General features: G+C 31.2%; 1 protein-coding gene and 1 long non-coding RNA gene across 2 annotated transcripts in view; both read right to left on the bottom strand.

Moving 5' to 3' along the window:
- The window catches only part of LOC127843671 (uncharacterized), a 157,524-nt gene that overhangs the window by 116,965 nt on the left and 24,787 nt on the right, over nucleotides 1-15,772 (bottom strand). The gene's annotated exons all lie outside the window — the stretch shown is intronic.
- On the bottom strand, nucleotides 7,013-11,431 carry LOC127843669 (uncharacterized). The gene is made up of 3 exons (XM_052373377.1): nucleotides 11,358-11,431; nucleotides 8,983-9,075; nucleotides 7,013-7,717 (listed from the first exon to the last, which is right to left on the bottom strand). Exons 1-3 carry the CDS (start codon nucleotides 11,398-11,400, stop codon nucleotides 7,539-7,541), a joined length of 315 nt encoding a protein of 104 aa, XP_052229337.1. The 5' UTR covers nucleotides 11,401-11,431; the 3' UTR covers nucleotides 7,013-7,538.

Below are 15,772 nucleotides of genomic sequence, written 5' to 3'. Positions count from 1 at the left end.
TGTTATTTACTTATCTACAGAAAGTTCTCGGAACACGGGTTGTTAAATGAATTCGCATTGATTTTTTGTTCCCTATGTACTTTTGAGTATGAAATTTCCTATGAATTCCTAATTAACAATTTTTAATCAACTCATCATGTAATCGAATAAGTGTTTATTTATGGTTACATTTACATATATATATATATGTATCATATATATATAAGAACGCATGAACAAAAGGGAAATATTTTAAAACAGATAGCCATCGACACGCTACCATATGTTAATATTGGATAGTTATCATGACCGCTAATGTAAAGTTAATGTAGAATTTAACTACAATGCATAAATGGAATTTCGGTTTGCAAAACACTGTAAATAAATAATGAATTCAATGAAACATTATAGTGAGTGTTTGTTTTTAAACAACTAAAACATCGGATATAACAAAAGTCAATTTTAAATGAACGGACCATTGGTCACTCCAACCATATGGTTGTAAGCTGCTAATAGTGTTATCTTTGTTTAAACTAAGACTATTAAAAAATTGTTACAATTTAGATAAATTATTTGTCAATACAAATTGTTTGTTTATAGTTTTATTATCATTTTAAACATTTTTTAATACATTTGAATTGCTGTATAAGGCAATAGCATGCACCGCGTGATTAATGATTCAATGATGAATTTCAGTAGAATCATTTTAATTGGAACCATATATGTTTGAAATTATTAATGCCAAATGTCATCTACATTTGGCATTAATAATAATTAATAATGTTTTGAAAGGAAATCATGTTGAGGTTACCGCGGAGGCTCCATTACTTACTTTTGTATGTAACTTACAAATACTAGCACACACACTATGGTCTTAAGAAACCAAATGAAATAAAATAATAACTTAATATGGTTTAACAATAATATGGAATTACACAATGCTGGTAATATCTTGGAGTAGTATTTAATTAGAAATAAGGTGTTCAGATGATTAGTCAGCTTGTGATCGGAAAGGGATTTTAGGAACGCAACGTTTTGCTACTAAATGTAAATACAAATGTTGTCACTACTTGTATTACTTGCAGTTATGTGACGCCTTTGTATTTGAAGCACCTTACTATTATTGTGTGGGTTTGAGATTTAATAAATCGAAAAGATACATCTAAAATATCGCAAATCCTTATAAGCTGTTTATTCAGAATTAAGTCGGTATTTTATATATACATATCCACTGTTGGTTGCATTTGATAACTTGACTCAAAATAAAATAACAATCCAGTTACAGTGTCAAACAGAGTGTTTTGTTGTTAACCTTAAAAATAATGATGTATTCAATCCATGATTGATCCTTTCTGTAATGGTTTATTATTAAGTTAAACATATTTGCAGTCATGTAGATCACAATCAACGAAGGATTAAATTGTCTCTTACTCCCTTTATATGTTGGTATAAACGCCATAAATACATCGTTGTCATGCATGTTGAGAATATTTCCTATATTATATGTGCATCCGCATTGTTGGGACATTTCATCGGAGACCAAGCTGCACGATGAACGTTAAAGATGCGTGTCTTGAGATACTGGGCTTTTGTAAAAAAAATACTCTCGGAGCCCAAATGTCAAAGGATGTTTGCATTGCGGCGACCAACTTTTTCTTAGGAAATGCACGATGTTTTCAACACCATTTTTCAAAAGAGGATATATAGCCACTTGCCGTCCAATTTCAAAAGTTGCACATGATCATTATCTTCTTAGCTTTTAGGGCAATCCAAATCCCTTAAAAACAGAAAAAGTTAAACACATTTTTAAACATAAATTACAAATTAATATAATGTAATAAATGGGGCAATGCCTTTTTACCAAAATTTAAAACAGAATATATTAACCAAAAAAGCGCACAACAGAGATACACTTTTAATTATTCATGGTGAATAGACGGTTAAATACATTTCGCCAAGTACCTTCAAACTTAATGTATGTATGCCTCAACCTATATATATATATATATATGTGTGTGTGTGTGTGTGTGTGTGTTCTAGATTCAATGTCTGAGTCTCTCTGTAGGTTATTTTGACACTTAATCTTACTAAATATCTGAAAACTTGTACAATAAACAAGTTTTATATTTGTTTATACTTGCACATATTGCACACCCTTTGCTGAAGTTGGTTTAATAATCTAGTTACTTTTAGGACTGTTGAAGATGATAATTCACATGGTAATGCTTGGTAAAAAAAGTTGAATGTAAGTTTATCTTTCTATCTCGATGAGTCTTAATGTTTTATATCTTTTTAGTATCAATCATATTTATGTATTTATGTTTGTACACAGGCAGTTAAACTCCATCAAGAGTCGTGTTTCGAGATATCCGTGTTGGCAAATCATATTTTGTTCTTCTTAAAGATTCAATCAATATATTTTTGTGCTATAATTGTTCCTGGAGTGATTCAGGAGAAGTGTGAGGGGAGGACACCGAAATGTGCATAACCTGGTGAAAAAAACTCATTCAATAGACAAACAAATAACACCTACAATAACGAAACAACATTATTAATTGATATGGTAATGATTATATTTTGCAATGAACTTCATATCTACACTGGATCCATAATTCACCTTTTTCAAATTTGTGATAAAACATGTTGCTTTCTGATTTGTATTTATATGTTGTCTACCCATTTTTATATACAAGTGATATTCACTAATTTGACATATGCCGAGACGCTGTGAAAATCGTTTGTTATTTCGAATAACTGCATTATCTACTATACGACGCTTTTTGCAAAACGAGTCAAAAAAGCCATTACAAACAAATTTTCAAAAACTGATTTTGTTTGCAAATTACCAACTAAGGCTTATCGCGTAACTCATTACATACATGCCACTAATGTAATACGCAGATAAAGCCGCTTGTGCGGTATGTGGAGAAGTTACATATCAGATTTTCATTGAGCTTAAGAAATATGCGGTTCCCCCTAATGTACATTGTTTTTCTTCAAAAAAAAATACGAATCCACACTTATCATAACCATTATTTCATTCGACTGATTCATGTATTATACAAAAACTTGCTGATACATTTGCGAATGTTTACAATTGAACAGTACACGATTAAATCAGACAAAAATATTGCAAGCTTAGTAGATACATTTAAATCATTTAGTGCACTTTGTAGACAAGAACCATTAATAATCAGCTGTTGCTTCACAATCTAATATTCTAAAACCCAGACATAACAATTGGTAGAAAAAGTTTGTTTCTTAAATCATGGTTTGAATAAGGCATTCATTATGTTGAGGCTTCGATGCACACCACTGAATGTTTAACCTTGTACAGGTATGCAGAGTTTTGCATTGTTGATAATTTCAATCAAACTACTTATGTTTGGTAGGAATTATTACCGCAGTAAAACAATATATGAAGTCAAGAAGCACTCATGACACAAGTTTGACGACATATCTTGGTAAACACAAAAGGTACCAAACCTATGTATGAAATAACTTCCAAATTCGAGACTTTACCAGCATTCATAAATAAATGGGTGAATGTTTTTTATAATATTGACACATACAAATGGCGACATATGTTTAGATGCCTTTTCGTATTACTTAGGATAAACATTTACAGTTGATTTAATATAGATTTGTACATATAAGTATAGGCACAATCTAATTTGTATTGAAAATAGGATATGCCACTTCAGCAAAACTATATTTTTTGTAAATCTGAATGTCAAACTATTCAACGTATATTTGGCAATGAAAGCATGTAGATCAGTTAATAACATATCTGTTTTGTGAATGTAATCTGTTGAATTTTCTAAATATGCCTTCCTGTGTACAGGGACATTCAAACCTAATATTTGTTTTGATAAAAATGTTAATTTATAATTGTAAAATGAACAAATCAAGAACCACAGTAAAAGCTGCTTTATCGTACCTGTCATTGAATTGTCATGTACTAAATAAAATTAACTATTTTAATGAATCGTGTACAAGCAAAGAATGGGAACTACTGTTACCTCTTTATAGGGATGTGTGATATGGGGCTTAAGAAGTGTTGCTTTGTTAACTGTGCCTATAAAAAATGTTTATATTGTTATATATAAGCTTTTGAATGTTAAATTATACAATTTGCTATAACATGCATGTATATCGTGTAAACTATGTACGGTATGGATTGGGATTCCCTCGACCCTTACTGATCTATTGACGAGGACAATACAAACTGTTGAACAGAATAAAACAAAACAAAAAAAACAACAACATTATTACACTTAAATAACAATTAAAATATATTTTTAAATATATATGTAAAAAGATTGTGTATTCTTACATTTAATTTAACTTGTTTAAAATACGAGTTAATCATTAGATATGGTAATGGTTGTCGGGGATTTAACACACAACATTTAACAAAACAAGGCTTTACATTAGCCGTATTCGATAAAAACAATACAATAATAATAAAAAATATTATTATCAAAGTATAATTATCAGTTCTATTGATTTTAAAGTATATGTTATTTTTCATGAACGATCGAAAGTGGTAAATCTACCACAAGTCCTATAAAAAGCCAATTGCATTACAGTATGTATGGTGTCATTCAATGCATAAGGCAATGTATTCAAAACTTAATACACAATATACACATTGTACACATACAACCGAAAACAAAATACAACAACAACCTGAATATAATGAAAATTGAACTGTATATACATTTTTATAGAAATCTCAAAACTAGTGATTATATATATATATATTATTCGCATTTTCGTGAATATTATTGACCACTGTTATTTTTAAGATCGTTAATTGAATATAGAACTGAAAGGAGGAATTAGTTTGTGATCATGACGGCAATTTAAAATATAACAAGGCAAAAAGCAAAAGAAACATTCAAACTTTAAAAAGAAAGGACGTTTGAAAACGTTGCAAAATCAATATGAAAGAAATCTGGAAATTTCAAAAAAAGTTATCAAAAACAAATAGCATTGAACATCTACACTAATTGTATATGATTGTTTTCGTTGAGCAATTCACGCAAAATCAAACAAAGAAAAAAAGAAAACAACACAAATAAAACGGAAACATAAGATAACGATTTAGAGTTTTAATGTACCGTGCAGGAAATAAAAACTGCAGTTTAACTTCAGATAATAAAAAAGTCCATTATCATGTAAACGCCATACAAACTTTCATTTTGAAATAAGCTATTCAAAAATGCTACAAAACTTTCATTTTGAAATAAGCTATTCAAAAATGCTTGGGTTTTGGTAACCAGTATTCGGGTTTATGATATATCATACTTATATTTAAAGGTAGCATAAATAGACAGTATTACATAATACAACATGTAATAACAAATAAATAAGTTTCTTCTAAATCTTTGAAAATTTAGGAAACAAAAAGCAATCAAAAATATTAATTGTTCTATAAAAACAACCTGTACGCTTAAATGCATATTTATAATTGAATAAAAATATGCTTTATAAAATAGGCAGTCTAGTGTTTGTAGAATTTAGCAACTCAAGCGAGAGAACAAAAATTACTTTGATTTACGGATTTTATACTGCCATGGGGTAATCTTTAAAAACTCGTTCTCATTAATAAAATCTCCTTATTTATATAAATCGTATTACCATCTGCATTTAAGGTAGTGGATAAGAGGCGTTAATAATTTACGGAGGTGGGACTGTACACACTTAATTTCGGAACTAGATCCACAGAAATTAACCGGCGTGAGAAATCTTGCGGTATTTAATATCCCTGGAAACGAATACACTGGTACTGTATAAACAGAGATGTCAAAACTGATCCGATTAATTCAGCTTTGCCACAAAGACGTCGAATCGAGGTACTTCATCCGATTTTCGATTGGCGCATATTTGCTGAACAATCTTTAATAAAATGATTGCGACACATGGTAGCGCATAACATTCATATAATAAAGGAAAGGTTGAAAAAGCATTGTATGCTTATTGGTTGTGTTGAATGTTTAATCCTGACTAGTAATCGGTCACTCTCGCAAAAAGACTATGATTTATATAATTTCGTTCCATATTCTTTCTCTGGGGTTTCATATTTAGTAGCTGTTTAGATTGATTTTCACCTCGATTGCTTGCAATAATCATATGGAGCGGTAGCACTGCGCAAATAGACTTGCACACATGTTCAAGGTTCAGGGCATGCACAAATACAGCAGCGGTTTAATAACGGTATTCTTATGAACATTGTACTATTAATGAGATTAGATATAAATCGCAAAAGCAGCGCAAAGGAGTGGTAAACAAAATAACGGAACATTCTTAACCAAACCGATTGTACAGACATTTGGCTATTTCCAGAATCAGTGAATACTGCTCAATGTATTATCTTTTTTAAAAATAAAACGTACGGCACTACAGCACCACCTACTGGAATGGCAGTGTCTCCTCATATATCTCAATTATTGCATGTACGGAACTAAAGTCAGTATTCAAACGTCAATCGTTACTTGATATAATTATTGTTGAACAACGCATAAAACCTCATTGCTTAGTTCTGTGTGTCGTCTCCCGAAGTTTATGTGTAACGGGAAGTAATTGAGGATGAATATCGCTTTTTTAAAAAAGAAATAGGAATACAGTTATTTAAAAGCGTAGATGTGGTCAACATATGCACAAATTAACTACATAATAGTTAATAAATAGTATTAATAAAACTAGATTTCTTGTGTAAAGGGAACATTTTAATACGATAAAATGTCATATATGTAGTATGAACTAATTATATTATTCACAAAAAACAACACGTTCGTAAATATATAACAAATACTGCGATAAAATGTTATCACTATTTAGTTACCTCATCTTCCGAAAACATATTTATTTCCTGTCTATTTAAATTAATGCTTCTTCGAAATGATTTGTTTCTATAATTACTTAAAACGCATGTGTGAGAGTGACAAAGAGCTTTATACTAGAAAGTCATACTTGACTATGATACTGTTGTTTTTTAAATTCAAGTCTCTTACAGAGGGAGATTTTCCCTCTTGTCTTTATTCACTGTTTCTGTCTCATTTTAACTTTCTTTCTGGGATTTAGTTGTTATGGTTTTCTTAAGATGTTTAGCATAGTCATATCATCCCTACCACGTTCATTCACACTCATAAGTAATTTTAATTTGTGGAATACATCCACAATTAGAGCCACTTTCTCACGTCCATCTGATGGGCGTCCTCAGCCTTACATGTTAACTCATCATAGTATGAAGTCTTTAATTGGAATACAGTGGGAATATCTGTATTAATATACTGACATAATTTTGTTGTGTTTAATTTGACCCACTGGTATTCGACGCAGTTGGGGTAACTATGGGTTTATCTTCTTGGGACTTCTAAAAAAACATGTCCTTAAAATTTCTTTTTTCCTGGAATAACTAGAGAAATTTTACTCGATGATTTAGTTTTAATCACATCATGTATTTTGGCAGGGTTAGGAGTAATGCATTTGATGATGCCTTCCCCATTCGGGCATTTTCTTCCACATTCGAAAAATAACGTATCTCTGCTACGTTAGTAACCAAAGCGGCGCACCCAAGGCATCTGGAAGACGTACTTGTTCTGCCGAGTTCTAGGGTCCTCGAATACAATGTATAGATTTGTCATAAACATGATCATGGCACCCTCGATATCACAACGTTTCGCCAATGGACAAGGTTCAACAGTAACCCTAAACAGTTCCGCTTCAGCCCCTATAAATTTAACATAATTTTCATTTAGAGCATCTCTTCAATCATATGTTCATCATGTAATATAAATTCGATTGATGTTGATGAGGAACAAATGAGGAAGGGAACAGTTTGATAAATTAACAAGGGTAGTATCCATAATTTTCCGTTTATGGTATGGTGAACATATGTGGTAAGAGTCTTTAAAACTGCATGATGAATGGCACAATTACAGGCCTGACAATATGCTTAATCGCAAAAATTAACAAATGATCTTTTAAGATGACGTTGACCTTCATGATAGATATACGGGTTTTACAAACGACGAATGGTCTTATTGAGGGTTTTTATTACCCTTTTGTCTGGATAACAAAGTTACGATCAAGAGAGGCTCGGACGCACGCACGCATACACGGACATGCGAACGAACATGCACTCGATCATTGTAACTGCTACAAAGAGTTTTTTGCATGCGGACTGGACTAACATCTACGAACACATATTCTCATCTAATAAAAATCGGACATTATGTTTCGATTTTAAAAAATAACACGTTCACATGGTTGTACGTATGAATCCGAAACAATAATGGCGTCTATGTTTATAATACTATTTTAACATGTAAACGCATAGTCATTGTATACTGTATTTAATTCAGTTCTTTGTATTGCATAGAACATACAATTTGTCATAGAATTTTGATGTTTTGTTTTAAAATAAGTTTTTTTCAGTACATTAATTTAAAGAATTGATATTCCTATTCATAAATATGACCTATGTAACAATAAGGTACGCCATCTTCAGTTAATCAAATTGTTATTTGTTATTGTCTTATCGTGAGGTAGATTTATACAGTAAAAATCACATTATCATTAACATGGATTAATTAAACTGATCAACATAGCGAAATAACACGATAGTTATGTTTACCATTCACACTATCAAATTTAATAAAGAGCTAAAAACACCCTGGCAATGTGAGTGTTTTTTTGTACATATAAACTTTGTGCATTTGTACATAAGTTATATTAAATGCTTCTAACTTTAGCATATTTACCAATACAAAGAAGAAGCATTTATTTAATAAAGATTAATTAAATTATCTGTTTTGTAACTGTTTTTTAAAGGAAGTTTTCTTTGAAAATGATTAAAAAGCTATCGCCAGTATGTGTAACATTTTCTGCTTCAACAAGCATGTGGATAATTCTTTACTTGAGCGCGCGTTACGGACGGACAGCACTTCAAATATAATGTTTTATTAATTTTCATAACAAAAATTTGGGACGCACGCGCAGATTCCAACTTGGCAACATCAATCGCCTCGTGCAAGTGTTCGACAGATCCTCTGCTAGTTTTCGTGTTGAGGTCTTCATACACAGTATCTATCAAATTCGTAAAGACACAATTAAATGTCATATATACAGAGCAAACTAAACTTACATATAAATTAATACAATTAATAGATTTACGTAATGATAAAATTTTAAATATTTTTTTCATTATTGTCAATATTTTAGTTCTAATGAGTAAATGAATATATAATTATCATACATTATCTAATTTTATCGTATTCGTATTTAAAGCAAATTAAAACCGCATCCTTGATAAGTAAAGTGGTCCTTATTTAAGTATATTATAGACATTACGTTCAATATTAAAAATGAACTACGTGTATAATGATCATACGTTTACGCTCTGTGTTTCATTGATTGCAAGGTATGCATGTACATTTCCTTAAAATCAAAGTACTGACAGTATTGTTGTGACGATGCTTTTGAAGAGGATGGATATACAAGCATCACTTTATGTTTATCTACATCACCACAATTGTGTATGAGGTTACGAAAAGTTTGGGTACAAAAAAAAATGGGTACGACAATTTGGGGTACAAAGAATATGCACAAAATTGGGTTCGAAAACAATTTTGGTTACGAAACAAAATGTGGGTAGGAAAATACTATTGGGTAAGAAAAAAATGTGGGTACGATAAAAAAATGGGTACGAAAAAAATTGGGTACGAAAAATTGTGGGTACGAACAAAATTAGGGGGTAAGGGGAAGTGGTACCCGTGGGGAACTTGACCCATTCAGCGAAAATGGGAGGCGGGTTACATTCTCGATCAAATATAACAAGAAATATCTTTAAAAAGATATTCGACGTGTATTTTTTGTACAACTTATCTTAAAAAATGTTCTGTTACAGGAAAACATGTGTGGGTTATAACATTACGTTTCAGCAGATATATTCAAAACTAGACATGCTCTTTAATTTCACATGTATATCATACCAAACTTTGTATTTCGTTGTTTCCTTTCCTAAGTTAATGATGTTATGTGTACGGACGTGATTTCACAAGCCCATGTGCATGAACATATTTTTTTTCTCTTTTGATTATTGCTTTTGCTCTAATTCAATAAGCTTAGGCATGTTTGTTCGTCAAGTACGGCAATAATTTCATGATGATTCCCGAAAGTTGGTATGAGTACATAGTCGTATAAGCACTTGAAAGATGAGTTCGCCCATAAACACATGGTAAGGTTAACTAAATATCCGCGATATGACCTAATATGTGTTTAAAACAGCAAACAATATCCAAGAAACGAATTAATCATCAAACATAGTATGTGCACTAATGTGGCTCTGTAATTTCAGTTTCATAGATGTCGTATGGCTATTATGCTGTTTATTTACCATACTCTCTATAACGTTTACAAATGGCAGGTTCGAAATAATTCGTTTTCTTTACAATCATGATCGCGTTATACGTTAATTATACACGTTTTCATTCGCAATTTATTTACAAAATCACGACAAATGTAAAATACAATACAGAAAATGCATAGGTGTTTCATTGATCTATAAACATATAATGGATTGAGTATAACTGATTTAAAATTAACTTTTTCAAACTATTATTTATTTTTTCTCCCATAATATACTATCCTATTTATAGCTGAGCTTCCTTTACCCGTATCAATGATAATCAGCGAGGTATGCCGATTAAAAAAATCGAGCTATCTCAATCGGACTGGCTCGGTCTTTTACATAGGTCGATATTGTGAAGAAGTTGTTGATGGTATGATACTAAGACGAGCCGCTTCGAAGCATCGTCAATAATGTGCAGATAGAATACCACGCCAGTATTAAATACGGATGTTATTTGCTAAGCACAAACAAAACAAAAGTCACCTCTTAACACATCTATCTGTCTTCACCGCTAAAATGTCTCGTTTTCAGACACGGTTCCTAATGAGCATATAGTTTTACTCAAGATCTGCAAATATAGCTCAAACGGAGACAGTCTTGTTCTTGCGATATATGGGCACTTTAATTTGATTACTTAATCTCGAAATATCGAGTTTTCATTTGGGGATAATATAAAAGTTTAGTACATCCGGACGGGAACTCTAATTATTTTCATAAATATTACAAACTTAGTGTTTTATGTATGTCTTTACAACGCAATTTTTATAAAACATGAAAGATGCGTCAGGAGATTGCACTTAACAATCTTATCCTTTCAAAACTACTGATCCTAAATAGGTTTGGGCATTCCAGTTTCATTGTATAATTTCTTGTTCAAACAATTGTATTTTTTCTCCATAAATGCTCCAATTATAGCATTAGCTAAATAATGCTCCAATTATAGCATCAGCTAACTGACCTGAAGTATCTTTGATTTCGTCATACATGTGCACGACCTTCATAATCGATTTCTCTGTCCGATTCACTTCAGCCCGAATCCGAATATATATATATGTGTGTACATAAATATGTATTTATTGTAAGAAAATGACACTAACAAATATGTTTATATTTTATGTTATGAATATTACAATATCCTGGCAAAAAAACGTAACTAGTTAAACTTGATGATAATTGATAGCAATTTTAACACGTATCCTTCTGTTATAATTCGAATACCATTATTTCACAAAAGAAATGAACAACAAACACATGTTCACGCGTTTGCTGATCAATGCATGTATGTCTGTATGCGGATATATATAGGAACTCAGAGTCTACTTTCTTATAGTTTACAGGATTCTTTTTATGTTTTTGCAATAAACCGGCGAAAACTGAAGTTCAACAAATTCATGTGAAGTTAAAAACAAATTCACGCACTTATTGTATACTTAAAACTTGTAATATATTGACATGGAATATACAGAATACAGAAATAGAAATAAGCAATTTTATCGAATGTGTGACGTAATGAATGACCATTATTATTCTGATCGATTAAAGGTTTGAAATATTAAAATATTAAATATTAAATATTAAAATGGAAACAAAAAAATAAGCTTGTGTATATTTTGTGTGAAGAAATGGATCATGTACATTATTTTGAGCGATTCAATGTAAAATTATCGTCTTTTCAGCATTCACATTCAACCATAAATTGACGACTATTTATATGTAATACCATGTAATTGCTGGCTAATTTACACGTAATGATATATTTGAAACAAACATTACTATTCAACACGCTATGATATATTTTTTAACAAATATGATGGTTAAACAATATTTTTATCTTAGCGAGTTTACATACCGATTTTTGTTGGGCACTCGCAGTAGACTAATATATCAGCATATTATTGTCATTACATAAAAGTATAATGTTTAAAAAGAAACAATAACACATCGGTATCAATACTGTTATATAAGTGGAAGTGGTTTGTGTATTCACTTTACTGTGCATCAACCTTGGCCCACAGTTGCTTTTTTCTTTTAAAAGCATGTCCATTAAAAATATGCCCACACTACTTGCAGAGTTCCTATAGCTGAAGGTATATACTGAAGATTAAATCATAGGTTTGAGACAAGAAAATATAACTCGCATTCGACAAACATGTTCATTGGAAAAGGCGCATTTTGATGCCAGAGATGACCTGACAAGTATAATCAAAAACTAAATTGTGCTGAAGACCTGTATATAATGTAATATGCAAAATAGGACAGCCTGGAGCTTTATGACAAAGCGTTTTCATATTGTCATAGGGTGTACACTTAATTTGAGTAGATATTTATTACAGAAATAGTAAAAGTAGTTACGGTAATTTGGTGTAGCGTATATGTTGAATGTATTGAATGTATAGTTGAATCTTACCTAGTTATATTTAACATTCCCGCCTTTCTGAACGAGCACCGCACAGCTCACACATACATTGAACGAAGCAGATCGTCAATCATTGCACTTTTAATATTATTCATTTTGTGTAAGCTTCTATTAAAAACCTACAGGTAAATACAATATTTTTCTATATGACATTGTCAGCCATTGCGGGTTTAACGTCTTATTGTATTTCAGATGTTTGTTATTTTGTATTGAGTATTTGCGAAATCTTTCGCTCATCATACCGCCATTGATATGCATTGTATTTTGTTTAAAATTATTATTTTTATATTATTATTATTATTATTTTCATTATTATTATAATTATTATTTGTATTATTATTATTATTATTAGTATTATTATTATTATCATTATTATTATTATTATTATTATTATTATAATTTTTTTTTTTATTTGTATTTTTATAAAAAATTATTATTATTATTATTATTATCATTATTATTATTATAATTATTAGTATATACATATTTGTTACAGGGATTTATTAATCCTATCCAAATCAATCAGAGAAACGAACCACGACTTATTGTCAATTACTCGAACGCATATGCGTAGCTAAGTTGGACGACACTGGCGCCTAACGTGGGGCTCGATGTTTAGCAATATGGGGTTCAGTACATTTTGTTAGACCAGTTTTTCTAGACGGTACCATTGATCTTGGGAAACCCGCGGATACGAAACGTTCAACGGGTCCTCTTCGTTCTTCGAGACCGTTACACCACAAGACGAGAGACTTCTACGAGTTTTGACATTAAAGGGGCCGTCCAACAGATAAAGCGTCGTGCGACGCGAAACGATATTTTGAGAAACTACGAGGATTTCTTATACATGTATACCTAAAAAATACATCCGCTCTAACCATGAGCGTGGATGTTCGAGTGGTCTAGGCGGGAGACGTTTTACTTCAGGACTCCAGGGTCAGTGGTTCGAGCCCTGTTGAGGGTTACTTTTTTTCTTTTTTAAAATTGTATTCTTGTTTTTTTTTTTACTGGAGATTAAAATGTTTAAATTGATCAATATAAAGCATTTAAAGCATTTGATGACAAGCTTCAATACATGCCAAAATATGTTGGTGTATTTGTGACAGTGTGTGAACATTGTGTTTCGTAGTTGACGATTCATTTCTACGGTGGCGTGGTGAGCGTTTTGTTTTTCACCATATGTTTAATTATACTTGTGAAAACCATTTATATATTCCAAATATAATTTTTTTGGTGAGAAAAACATTTAGGAATCACACAACTTACATTAAAGTTGCATGAAATCTAACCTACGCCCATACATTAAAGCAAAACATTTCTACACATCGACTACTTATCCTTTAAACAATAGATTGCTATGTAGATTTTGCAGTTAAACAAACAAACTACTATCTTATGAGCTAGTCTAAATCCCAGTAGGTTTTTTTAGTCACTAGCAGTATTAGTTAACCACCCAACCTTATTTATGTACAGTGAACTCGATTTACCAGTGCTTTTAAAGATTGCATTGGTATGGAGTAAAGGTGACCGCTTTGTTGAAAGTTATTTATCAATGAAATTGGTTTTAAATCAGTTTCATTGTAAAATAAAGATTGTGGCGAAAGAAAATCCTTGCGAAGTAGCGTGAATCGAATAGTTCGCGGTCGTGCGTTTATTTATTTTGGAATATTGTAAAAGTTTACAGCATAAACCTGTAAAAATTACATAATTATATTGAGGATACAAAAGTTTATCGAGTGTATCAATATCGGTACGTCGCTGAAAGCATAAAGCGCGCGCGTTTAAGTCATGATTGGGTAATTATTGACTAGTTCTGTTAGTTATTATTAATATCGCGTCAGCGTTGCAGTTAAACTTTGAACCGGAACCGGATATCGACGTACTGGAACTCGATTTACCTCACTGTAAATAGGACGTTTCAAATCTAAATGTGTTAAATTATCTTTATCAAAGTGCAATATTGTATTGTATTTGTTTTATAATATTTTTGCAATTTTGTTGATAATATATTTTCACAATACTTACACTTAAAGTATTTAAATATTCAATTATTACTATTAAACTTTAAAATGTTTTTTTATATTTTGTTGAAAATAAAATAAATAATTAAGCACTTATTCAATTTAAGTAGGCAATGAAATTAGTAGTGCAGTATTAAGTCATTTACGTCAATTATGATATACTTTTATCAAATAACTCGTTTAATTACAGCAGTTTTTCATATGGTCATTACATTTTGCCTACTTTATTGAATACTTAATTGAAGTGCGTTGAAGAGTAGATACCATTCATGAACATTGTGTGTGTGTGTTTTATGATTTTGAGAGTGGTCTATAATATGAACACTAAGATATTTTTGTGTGATATAGTGATAGTCTATTCACTGCTTTGTGACAGTTGTGTGCCTCTCATTTGAAGTGTAATACATATATGAAAATAACTTTGTGATCATAGTGTTAAACATTTGTGAATTGTCATTCTTCAAACATCGAAGGTGATATAACAAATAGGAAAAGGAGACTTCACAGGAGAGGAATGCTCAGAAATGAAGCTGCTAGGATTACAAATGAAAGGGAACTTAAAATGATAAAACAGAAAGATCTAGAGATTGAAATGAAACAGTTAAACTTTAAATTAATTGAATTAGAGAGACAGAGAACAGAACTAATTGAAGCACGAAGAAAGGCTAGACATGACAAAGACGAGTTTAAGAGACGGAAAGAAGATGACATAATTAAGCAGAAAGAAGAAGTTGATGAAATAAGACAACTACAGGAACAAAGGAAGGCGTTAGAATTACAAAGGCTTAGAATGAGTGAAACTGTCATTGATATTGAACTTGATAATGATGTTTTGTTAGCATACGCACTAAGTTCCAAAGACTTGAGACACGCCCAGTTGAAAGTTCCCGTAATCTTCTTACTTATGGACCACGTTCAGAAAGGCACCAGGCCGTC

Source organism: Dreissena polymorpha, chromosome 9, assembly GCF_020536995.1.
Source record: "Dreissena polymorpha isolate Duluth1 chromosome 9, UMN_Dpol_1.0, whole genome shotgun sequence".
Taxonomy (NCBI): domain Eukaryota; kingdom Metazoa; phylum Mollusca; class Bivalvia; order Myida; family Dreissenidae; genus Dreissena; species Dreissena polymorpha.
Note: the sequence above shows the minus strand (reverse complement) of the source record. Positions and strands in the feature narration are given on the sequence as shown.

What these genes read in the sequence shown, in the direction of transcription:
- LOC127843669 (XM_052373377.1), bottom strand. Translation starts at nt 11,400, where the DNA reads ATGAAGGTCGTGCACATGTATGACGAAATCAAAGATACTTCAG. An exon ending in CGAAATCAAAGATACTTCAG is followed by an intron (nt 9,076 to 11,357) that starts GTCAGTTAGCTG and finishes CGAATTTGATAG; the next exon opens with ATACTGTGTATGAAGACCTC. An exon ending in TGCCAAGTTGGAATCTGCGC is followed by an intron (nt 7,718 to 8,982) that starts GTGCGTCCCAAA and finishes TTAAATTTATAG; the next exon opens with GGGCTGAAGCGGAACTGTTT.